The sequence below is a fragment of the Limulus polyphemus genome, unplaced genomic scaffold, assembly GCF_000517525.1.
Source record: "Limulus polyphemus unplaced genomic scaffold, Limulus_polyphemus-2.1.2 Scaffold1124, whole genome shotgun sequence".
Taxonomy (NCBI): domain Eukaryota; kingdom Metazoa; phylum Arthropoda; class Merostomata; order Xiphosura; family Limulidae; genus Limulus; species Limulus polyphemus.
The window spans coordinates 75776-88022 of NW_013666734.1; the positions used below are offsets into that span (position 1 = coordinate 75776).

At 34.0% G+C, this 12247-nt stretch overlaps 1 protein-coding gene across 1 annotated transcript in view; it reads right to left on the reverse strand.

Annotated features, from left to right (window-relative positions):
* LOC106462240 (tyrosine 3-monooxygenase-like) overlaps nt 1-12247 on the reverse strand; it is a 91728-nt gene that overhangs the window by 33074 nt on the left and 46407 nt on the right. The window contains exons 2-3 of the mRNA XM_022389436.1: nt 4707-4841; nt 2837-2953 (exon numbers count right to left, since the gene is read on the reverse strand). Of these exons, the coding sequence (XP_022245144.1) occupies nt 2837-2953; nt 4707-4841 (252 nt within the window). The remainder of the gene's footprint in view (nt 1-2836; nt 2954-4706; nt 4842-12247) is intronic.

The following is a 12247-nucleotide window of genomic DNA, read 5'->3' on the forward strand; positions in this document are numbered from 1 at the left end:
AAGGTACAGGATAGTTCTAGAAAATAGGTGGCGCCACACCAGTCACGTGACCTCGATGACGCAACAATACTTATCCACAGTTTGCGTTCAATGCACCACTAACAACTTTGTTCCTGTTTGTATCTAAGATAGGTTGTTTTCGAACTTATTGTCGGCTGCCATATGACAGTTTTAATAATGCTTTTAGCATAGTAAGGCTAGAAATACTAAAATCTATTGCGCTTTTCAGATCTATTCAATCGTCTTCTATTAGCCATCAGGAGTTGACAGCCATGTTTGTTTCTAGTGATAGACATTATCCTTTGAGATTACCACAGTTGATAAAATCTGATGACAGATATGTTTAAACAAAACTATATGTGATAAAAACACTCCTACCAGACGGGCTCCCACTTCATGCCCTTTGAAAGTTGATGAGACCCTTGTTCTTACTCGCTCTGTAACGAATTTGTTGTTATGTATTTATTTTAATGTGAGCGTTGTTTGTATTTGGAAACATACATAGCTTGTACTGTTAGATAGGTATTGCGAAACTCCCGCCTATTCTCCAAAGTTGAAGAAGATTCTCGAGAGTAAGAATTAACAATATATGTATGTAAGTAAACGTTTAAAATGTAACTTGCATTGTTACGTAAGACTGAAATTTCTAGAACGCTTTCACACAGGTATAAATATAACCAACGCGCCAAAAAAAGTGTCTATTATTAGTTCGCTATAATCAGTGTGCTATAAAACTTCGAAAGCTATAACTGTGATTTTTATAACGCTTATCAATCGGAAAACTTAAGATATCTGACTGGGAATATTTGTAAATTTCGAACGTTACAAATCATTTAGCTTCAGTGGATTCTCATCGGACATTAGTATTTTTTATGAAAACATTACCTAACTTCAACGGTGGAAAAATCGTCGTGTGATCAGTGAGAGACAAAGCTAGCTAGCTTCCCGTTAAGTGAAATATATCTCCGTCAACTCGTAATTAACTCGCTCATCGTAGACCCTCGATAAGATATCAAGGAAGTTCCAGACTAGAAAGAAGACTTTATATTGTTTGTAAGTTTGTGAAACTTTTGTATATAAATCATTGTTTGTAGTAACTATTTGTAATAATTGTTATTGTAAATTGTACTGTTGTGTGTATATTAAAACGTATTTATGTTGAAAACGAAAATGGTGTGTATCAGTCTTGTTGGCAAATATCGTAAATTGACTAAAATATCGGCATATATTTAAATACTAAATCCAAAGTACAATTTAACTACTAAGTTTAGATTATCTAATCATGTATTTGAATACATATTAGGTTGTGTGCAATCTAACATCGACTAAAATGATTGTCTCATTCAATAAAGGCTCCCTTTAAAGAAAGGGACTTGAATGTGTATCAATAAATCCTATTTTTCAGTTGTCTTGGCATCTCCCTGCTCTTTACCTCCAGCAAGAAGGATATTAAACTTTTAGCAGGATACTAGCATTTACAAGATAGGGGCAACAGGTTCTTTAGGAACTACAGTTGTGGCTTAATGAGCTTTAAGTTCCTGAAAGAAACCAATATATTTGGATAAGCCGTAAATAGAAAGCACGAGACCCGTTTACTCCGGTAAAGTTCTGGTGACATGTAACTTCTTCACCGTTACTTTGAAATAAATAGTATTGGCTATTTAATTAATTTAAAGGCACTTGACTGACTAGTAATCTTCTTATCCTAATATTCGATTATTTTATTTACCGTTGTTTAGTTTGGTGAAAGTTTTCGTTACTTGCTTACTAATAGTCCACGTCATGTAGGGACTCCACCTAGAATTATCGGCGGACTCCATATGGACCCATACGCTTTGTAGATATTTTTAAGAAACTATTTATCCAAACTGTTTATTTTCTGATTCCAGAGTCCCTAATAATACGTAAAATTGTTTGTTTGTTTGAAGTTAAGCACAAAGTTACACCATGGGCTATCTGTGCTCTGCCCACCACGGATATCGAAACCCGATTTCTAGCGTTGTAAGTCCGCAGACATACCGCTGTGCCACTGGGGGGCTAATACGTAAGTAACACACGCTTCCACCCTATGGTACCGTGGGTGCTTTATAATAGCGACAGCCAAATCCTACTATTCAGTCAGACAACAGTATTCCAAGAGTTGTCGGCGAGTAATGTTGACTAGTTGCCTTCGCTATAAACTATCAGTTCAAAGTGCGTAGACAGCCCTTTGTGAAGCTTTGCGCGAAAATTCTAAAAGAAAGCAGGAACCAACATAAAACAAATATGGTGCAATAGGTGTACCCTACCGGTCGTGAATGGTATTTAAAGAAATCGGTAATTTGGTGATCAGTCATCTAGTTTATGTCATTTATGATACAGAGCAATGGCTTTATACTTATTCTGAAGCATTGCAAGATTTTAGTTTCACCAAAACATGCCGCTTTAAATGAACATCAATATAATCTTTTAACAGAGCATTTAAAAGAAATTTTAGATAAAAATAATAGAAAATACCTCTCTCTAAACATATTTATTTTTTTCTTTACCCAGTACAAACCGGTTTACGTGCGCAAGAACATTCTGTGTTTTCTCGATTTGACACCAGATGGTCGTTTTTTCTTAAAACGATTTTCACAGTTTTCGTGTTCCTTTATTTCAACACGCTGTAGTGTAGCTACATTTGGTTCGCTACACAGTTAATGTTATGCAAATATTGGAAAACAAATCTCAGTCAGTTCCCTCTGTAAAATGTTCAAAAATTTCAGTAGTATTTTATTTTTTATTTAACTGAAGGAGAATTCACAGTCGTAGGCGTGAAGTATTTTATGCTTCAGAGTTTTCTTTTTTAACTAACCTCTATGATTTTCAGAATTCGTGGAAGAACGGTGATTCCGGTCTTGAGTGTCAGAACAATGTTGGTCTGTTTAGGTACATTAGCTTCTTCATCAGGGCATTCAGTTACTAAAAATACCTGAAATAAAAAAGGGGACTGAATCAAGTCATTACACGTAAAAAGAAGCATCTGCAAGGTGCGTAACTTTTAATAAAAACATATAATATCTAAGTTTATCAGTGTTTTACCTTCTACTGTATGCTCATCTGCTTTGTTTTTAAGCTTAAAAACAAAGCAGATGAGCATACAGTAGAAGGTAAAACACTGATAAACTTAGATATTATATGTTTTTATTAAAAGTTCCGCACCTTGCAGATGCTTTGGAAACTACAAATAAGTGTTCATACATGTTCGAAGTTAAATATAGACTAGGATACGAAAATTGTCATACCATTTTATCGGTGATTTTTTTATTGTTGTTTTTGTTGCTGATAAACTTATATTTATGATGTGTTTGAATTTCATATATTTATAAAAGCGATTATAATCAAATAAATTATGTGGTATTCGGAGTGGGAATAAGAACAAAACTGAATATCATGGGTTTTATTTTCATAGAAAATATTTAGGGGGTGTATTAGGCAAGGAATGCTTTATGTCCCTTGATACAAATACTAGTCTACATCTTCACCAAAGGTTCTCTAATTATATAGAAGTCGGTTCTGGGAATTTATACACTCTGTAGTTAAAGAAAAAATAAACGGTAAATATTTAATTTTTTACAAATTTAAGTAGCCAAGGTGATCAAAGTGACGAAATAATATATCCACGTAGCGTAAATATACACCACTAGATGGCAATAGTGTTATTAAAGCTCTGTATTTTCTTGTTGACATGGGTAATTTTGATATTATAAGAAGCTTGGTATGCACTGGAGTTCAGGTATGATAAAATGTAAATCAGAATCTATGTAAAATGAGTTGAGTAGCGACGCGACGGTGACGCAGTGACACTGTGTCGTCGTTATTTACTTAACAAATAGGGATCCCCCGTAGTTCACTTTAGTCTTGGACATTTCTGTGAAATACTAGTGTATCTTTATATTGAGAAACTGCTTCAAAGGAAAATATTTCTTAAAGGGCCCAGGAGCCCTCATAACCTATTAGTACCTCTGTAATCTCCCTTTTAGTTTTGTCGTGTCTAACTACGTTACTAGTAATAAGGCAGTTTTAGCATTTTAACGGAAATAATATACGTGTTAATTTAAAAGTATTCCTTTCTCTGCCTTTGGTTACTTTTAATAAAGTAGTAGTTTGAGAAAAAAAATATTATTGTGTGTTTCTTTTACATAAAACAGTCTATTATTTTCACACTAAAACTATCAATACCGTAAATCAATAATTCAGATCCCGTCAGACTTGTTGATCATAAGTGGCTAAGAAATTATTATTAAAAATAGTCATTTTCCGCCAAATCAACAAGAGGATGACCATTACAATATCTCTGTTTTGATTGTTTAAAGACGTTTCTCGAGTTAGGCCACGATCCAGCTTCAACTAAAACGGCCGATAGTACTCACTAGAATTTCTGTCATTATTAACATCTACACAGTACTACTACGTCTACTATATACTCGCTTCTCCTCTTTCATCTCGTATTTTACCGCAAAAGTTAACACACACATTCATAATCTAGTGTTAATGAAAATATATATTAACTCGTACATAAACAGTGGTGTGAGAACAAAATGGAGGAGGAGCAAATAGCTCTTATAAGGCATTAATATTTTCATAACTTTTCAGAATCAGTAATAATTAGATTACTATGTTCTTGCAACTGTGGCCACAGAAGTTAACAACGCTATGTAACTTGGTAGTAAGGCAAAGTTTACCTCTTCCTCTGAGAGATCCTCATCTTGTGAAACACTGCGTTGTTCTTGAAGCCAGGTCTGCTTGGCTTCCTTGTTCTTCAGCGTCTCGAACTTGGCGTCATCCACAAGTGAGCGGCGTCGAGCCGGGTAGCCATGCTATAATGCATATCTTTTTAACTAAGTTTGTTCGAATTGCATGACAAAATATAAATAATAATTTTCATTAAAGAAGTTATTATTCCGATTTCTTACTTATTGCAGTAAAGTTTCAATAAAACAATTTAGACAATGGGCCAATGTACACTAGAACATTAATGTAACCTTAATCACTAGGATTTGGAAAGATCACTTTTATAATATTTTTTTGTTCGTGGGTTCCAGTGAACTTATTTCAATTAATGGTTTCAAGCAACTTTGCATTCTTAAGATTTATACGCTATTTATTTTTCGGGCAGCTTATTTCTCATTAAACAAGTTGATAAATGCAGTTAATAGACAACTGGAAAATTTGATATTCGTGGTATGACTATAATGTAGTTCAAACTATCCTATTTAAGTATAAGCTTAAATTCTCCGTTATTTACGTACAGAAAACAAAAACTGAAACCTTGGAAAGTATTAAGATTCTTCACTTCAACTTTACAAAAGTATAGTTCTATAAAACACACCTGTTCTGTATACATATTCAATCATCGTTGTATAAAACACACCTGTTCTGTACACATATTCATCTTTAACTCTGCCTGTTCCAAACAAGACTGAATCAAAGAACAAACTGATAACTACTAAATATTAATTTGAAGAATAACTTTGTCATGTGACAAACTATAGAACTGTTATTTACGAATAACATCACAGTAAATAGTTTTATAAAACTACACAACATTTCACCATGTTAACTTGGCATCATAAGATGAAATGTATGCTATTACGTAAACTGCATAATACCGGGTTAACCTGGTAAAAGGTTGTGTAGCTTTAAATATTTTGTACTTTAGAATCTATTCCTATATCATCACCGTCTAAAAACGGCGATCTAGTTACAAAATATATTTTTCCCATTCGGTATCTAGCATACATATATTAATGTTCTATCCATAATAATATTTTATTGTGGTTGGGATTTCGGTATTAAATTCTATTATGCGACAGAAATATAGTAAATTCTATATAAGTTGTTATCAGTCATCTAATAGTAATAGTATAGTGAGTTATGGTAATGGTAGGAATTTCATGTAGTATAAAAAAGCAATGTATATAATGTGTTCTATTTCGTGTGCAACATACATGCACTAACTTTCATCTAGAAATATTATACATTCCACGTATTATGTGATATAAATGTGACGGACTCTGTATTTATGGAATAAAAATGAATTTATATTGTTTGGTAGATATATATGGAGGATTTATCAATTATTTGATATAAAAGTATTGTAATTACCACGCATTTTATGACACATTGATTTCAAAATCATTTAGTGGGTTTTAAAGTTAATAGATCCTCTGCTCATGTGACAGAAATGAAATAAACTATATCTAGTTTGGAATCGGAATGGAATGAAATAAACTATACCTAGTTTGGAATCGGAATGGAATGAAATAAACTATATCTAGATTGTAATCGGAATGGAATGAAATAAACTATATCTAGTTTGGAATCGGAACGGAATGAAATAAACCATATCTAGTTTAGAATCGGAATGGAATGAAATAAACTATATCTAGTTTAGAATCGGAATGGAATGAAATAAACTATATCTAGTTTGGAATCGGAATGGAATGAAATAAACTATATCTAGTTTGGAATCGGAATGGGATTATTGCTAATCATCTATTCTGTGAATGAAATGTGTTGGAAGTTTTATAAATTCCATTTAAAAAACGATACTAATACGACCATTGTTTTAGTTTTTAGCACAAATCTATACAATAGACTATTTGCGCTTTGTTACTGCGTGGCATCGAACCCCAGATATCGGCAATGTAAGTTCAAAAAGTTACCGAGAGACGGTAATTAATGCAGATTTCTGCAGGTTTTATTTAAAATGAATATCGTGTATGTTATGTTAGAGAATGTATTGGTTTAAATGGAGTGATTTTAGTTGGTTGCGAATCCCCGTCACACCAAACATGCTCGCTCTTTCAGCCATGGGGGCGTTATAATGTGACGGTCAATCCCACTATTCGTTGGTAAAAGAGTAGCCCAAGAGTTGGCGGTGGGTGGTGATGACTAGCTGCCTTCCCTCTAGTCTTACACTGCTAAATTAGGACGGCTAGCGCAGATAGCCCTCGTGTAGCTTTGCGCGAAATTCAAAACAAACAAAACAAACAATTTAGTTGGTTGCATTGAATGTGTTTGTCACAAACATAATGAATTGTAATTACTATGTATTGGAGTCTATTTCCTAAAATTGCAAATGTTACTATTGATTATGCGAGATAAATGCAAATGTTACTATTCCTTATGTAAATAAATTATGTTGTATTCAGATACACTGATATTCAACAGGTAGCCAAACGTTTCTGCAGGACTGTTAAGTTTATAATAAATTGAACAAGACTAGTTAAGGAAAACAAGCAAACACAAGTAGACAAATAAAACAAAGTATCTGTTCACAAGAATAGTGTCTGTTTATGTACTTCGGTTAGTGTCTGGCTTCTAACTTTTTCTTCTGTTAGTAACATTGGTGCTGGAGAAGCTTTCCGCGATCGGCCTGCAGACTACGATCGCTGACATCAGCGGTCATTTACTTGTTTAACTGCAAAAGGTGAAGTTAACCGCAAGATGATACCTTTGTTCATACGGTCAGTGGTTGACGCTATATTTTCAAGCCGATGCCCATAAAGTGCAATACATTATTTTAACAAACTTCTAAATTGATGAGCATCGATATTTCTATTTTGCTCTTTTACTGGAACTCTTTTTGATTCGAAAAGTATTAGACCATAGTATGGTTGATTCAATAATAAATATTAAAGTAAAACCTTTATTATGAAAATTTAAATATTTTAACAAGAAAGATATTTCAAAATATATATATTTTTGAGGCTTGCAACTGGTTCCGATATTTATGTAAATTATATAACTACATCTTAAGTAACGATGATGCAAGTTAAATACTTATAATAAATTAAATGCAGTTAATGTTAATTACTTCATAATTTTTGAACTTTTAGAATATATTATTTATTGCCAACGAATTTATTTTTGTCTAATTGTATCATTCCTATATTTCAGTTTTTGACAAATTTCTAGTATCCCTTCATGTAAAGCCCCAGGAACCAATAAGCCTTTATATATATGGATGTGTGTGTGTGTGACACGACAATCAAAAATAGAAGTTCTAGCCTTACTCGAGACCGTTACTGTGGAACCCAGATAATTATGTCACATTCTTTTAGCATCTCTTTGTTTTTATGCTGGTTTTCATACCAATGACATTATGAATACTATCCATTATTTGCGTTGGTTTTAATTTTTGTCAGCTGTCATTTCTGAACTGTTATAAAATGGACTTAATATCAAGAATTAAAGCTGTGTTTCATTTGTTAGTCACATTCACACAAATATCTGTTCTCACCTTCGTTCATTCTAGTTAATTTTTATTGGTCTGATGATTATTCTATCTGTAACTGTAATAGGAAATCGGATTATATCAATCCAGTCCTTTCTTTGTAGTTTAGTGTAATAATCCGTGTTTCCCCAAGATCTACTTTAACACGTCTACAATTTACATTCCAGAACAAAAAAGTTGGGGAAGGTTGTGCAGTAAGTTATTTGGTAACTTATGTACATGCATATTGTCAATGTTTTTTGTTTTTTTCACGTTTTGAGATTTGCTTGTAATCACTCAGGATGAAATAGATTTCAAAAACTAAAAGGACAAAGGTTATCATGTTAGTGGGCAAATATATCACATTCACAAAAAAGACCATTGAAGACTTGTCTCAACCAAAATTTAGATGAAACTTTTATTCATGACGAGAGTATAGGTTATATGACGAGAATATCTATCTCTCTATCTAAGCTGCAGTCATCCTTCGTTCGATATAGTGGCAAAAGCAGGAATCAGATGGCACGGTATGCTAAGAATAGGAAATACTGGACTAGTCTGACGGAGAACTACATCCAACGAGGGATGACTGAGAACTACATACAACGAGGGATGACTGAGAACTACATACTGCAATAAGGTTCATTCTAAGAACTAAATGGAAATGGGCTGGGCATGTAGCAATGTATTTTGATAATAGGTGGACATTAAGAACAATGGAATGGCAACCTAGGATAAGGAAAAGATCTAAGGGAGGACAAGAGAGAAGATGGAGGGGTCTATGATATTTGTTGTTTTTCTTATCTGTCTTGTAGTGTTATATGAAGAACTTTTCTTTCTATAGCTCTTTGTGTGGTTTCTATCTTTTTTCCTTATCTCTCTTTTGTTAGTGCCCATGTTTGGCAGCCATATGTTAAGGTTGGTAGTACACATTGATCCATGATCTTTTTCTTCAAAGTAATGGGAATATCTTAATCAGCTAGAATTTCTTTATACATTCCAAAATATCGCCATGTTACCTTTATTCTTACCATAATTTATTCCCTTGTTATGTTTTCCATTTTGAGGGTTTGTCCTAAATATTTGTACTCTGACACTTTATTTCTTCATTTTCAACTTTAAAAGTATCTGTGTCATGATAGTTGGTCATGTATTTGGTTTTTCCCTAATGTATTTTTAATCTTGCTTTGTTGCTATTATCATTAAAACTATTTAATAGGGCTTCCATCTGTTTTGTTGAATTTGTAAAGAGAGCTACATCATCTGCAAACCTTAGATCTGTTAATTCTCACCATCTATTTTTATACCTTCATTCTCCAGCTCAGTTTGCCTGAATACTTCTTGCAAAGTTGCTGTAAACAGTTTCGGAGATATTGGAGCACCCTGTCTCACTCTACTCTCTGTCTTTATCACTGATGATACCTCCTTATCAAGATGTATTTTTGCTGTTGCATATGTGTGAATATTTCTTAAGATTTCGATGTACGTTAGATTGACGCATATTGTAGCTAAAGCATTTAATATTGCGCAGTGTTTTACAGAGTCCAATGCTTTTTCCTAATCTTTTAATGCCACACTTAAAGGTAAGTTGTATTTATTTGATTATTGGTTAATTGCATGTAAATGATCTGTTGTTGAATAATTTTTCCTAAAGCCTGCTTGTTCTCTTGGTTGGTGTTCGTCCAAAATTATTTCCAATCCTTTTTTGTAGTACTTGTGAATAGTTTATATAAGTGAGATAATAGGCTTATGGGGCGGTTATTCTTTATATCTTGCTTGTCCCCTTTCTTGTGTAAAATGATGATATTGGCCTCTTTTCCACTTCTTTTGTATCTTTTTTTGACTCCATACTTTGTTTAACAATTTTGTTATCTACCTTAATGTTTCAGCCCCACCTGATTTCAAAATACCATTGGTGATCATATCGTTTCATGGAGCTTTTCTTCTCTTCATCTCAGCTAATGCATTCTCCACTTTCGAGACTAAAATTTTAGGTACTTCTGCTTTGTTGTTCTCAAAATTAATTTCTGTTCCTGTTTCATCTTTAATAGTTGGTGTATATCAATCTATGGAAAAATCTGCACATATCTCAACTATTTCTGTTCTATCATTTGTGGTGGTTCCTTCTTTGTTTTTTATTGAGCATATTTTCCTGTTTACAACCCCTCTATTGTTACTCTTAGGTCCTCTAGCAGCTTTTAATAGTTTTTCGATCTTTTCTTCCTTATTATCTTAGCTAACTCAGCATATTCAACTTTTTCTCTTATGGTCTTCCTCTCTATTCATCTTAATTCCTTTCTCCTGCCATCCATTTTCTTTATAAACTCATACTCCTCATCTTTGTTTAAAGTTTGTTTTCAAAACCTGTTGATTTCTCTGTTTCTTCGATTAAAATTTGATTTAGTTGTTCACAAAAGTTATCCAGATCTTAACTCAAAATCTCTTTTATTTTCATTTAGATGATTAATATTGATCTTGAAAGCTTTCTTCTGTCGAATAGTTTTAAGTCTCACCAATCTTTCATTTATCTTAATTCTTGTTCTCACCATTTTGTGATCACTTCCTATGTCTGCCTTGGTTATGACTTCACAATTTTCCATTATTTCTTTTTTGTTCACCAGTATAAAGTCGACTTAGTTTTTATGTTTCCATTTGGGCTTTTCCATGTCCAATATCTTTTTTCGTTTCTCAAACAGAGTGTTTCGTATTACTAACTGTTCTTTTTCTGCAAAGTCAATAAGTCTTTCTCCTCTGTTGTTTCTTTGACCTATACCATATTTTCCTATACTTTGAAACGGTTCGTTGATTCCTTTAATTCATATTTTGGCTTTGAAATCAACTATGACTACTTTGTAATTTGCTTTGCTTTCTCTCAGTACCTTTTCAACATCATCATCATAGCATTTCTCTATCTCATCACCATCATTATAGTCAGATGTTGGGGCATAAACTTGGATTACTGTCATTGCTTCCTTTCCGCCTAGATTTATATCTAGGGATAACACTCTGTTCGATTGTGTATGAAATCATCTAATATTGTCTTTCATTTTTTGGATGAATGACAAAGGCTACATCTTTCGCTTGTGAATCTTGTTCTGTCTCTTCCCCACCTCATATATCCATACTCCTTTCGTTTCTACTGGTCCTTCTCCAATTCTTTTACTTTCACTTAGACCCAAGATGTCCCATTTAATTTCTTTAATATCTTCCAGTAATCTTTCAAGGTCATCATTTTATGCTAAACTTCTTACATTGAAAGTACAAATATACATGGAAGACATGCAAGTTCCTTTATCGGCTTGTGATCTTCCAGTTGGATTTAGACCAGAGACGTCATGAAACGGAACTTGCATTCTTCCATTTGAAGAATGCTCCATCTGGCCTTGAGCACTACAGCTTCTGTTTGTTTCACTTTCCATGCTCTGATGGGATTTTGGCCCTTCACTAACGCGCTGGCCGGGCGTGTTGTTAGTGGGTATTTTTATAGTGACACTATCAGATGCAGTATTTCGCTAACTGAAATAGTTACTGCCAGCTATTGATCAAAATGATTCTTCAGCTTGCCAGTATGCTAACTCTGACCATCCATGACTAACTTACCAAACGCTCCGAGATAGCATCCCTCAGCCCGCTGCCGCTGACATAATCGTTTCCCTAGTACGGGGTCCTAACCGGGTACTGACAACCGGAGCCAGCTGGGCCCGAAACTCGCGATCTGCGCAGAGTCGTTACTCCCTGAAGCAGCACTAAGTGCTACTCGCTATACGAGAGTATAGGTTATGTTTAATCTTCGACCTGGGCAGGATCGTTACTCCCTGAAGCAGCACTGAGTGCTACTCGCTATACTAGAGTATAGGTTATGTTTAATCTTCGATCTGGGCAGAATCGTTATTCCTTGAAGCAGCACTAAGTGCTACTCGCTATACTAGAGTACAGGTTATGTTTAATCTTCGATCTGGGCAGGATTTACTTCCTGAAGCAGCATTAAGTGCTACTCGCTATACT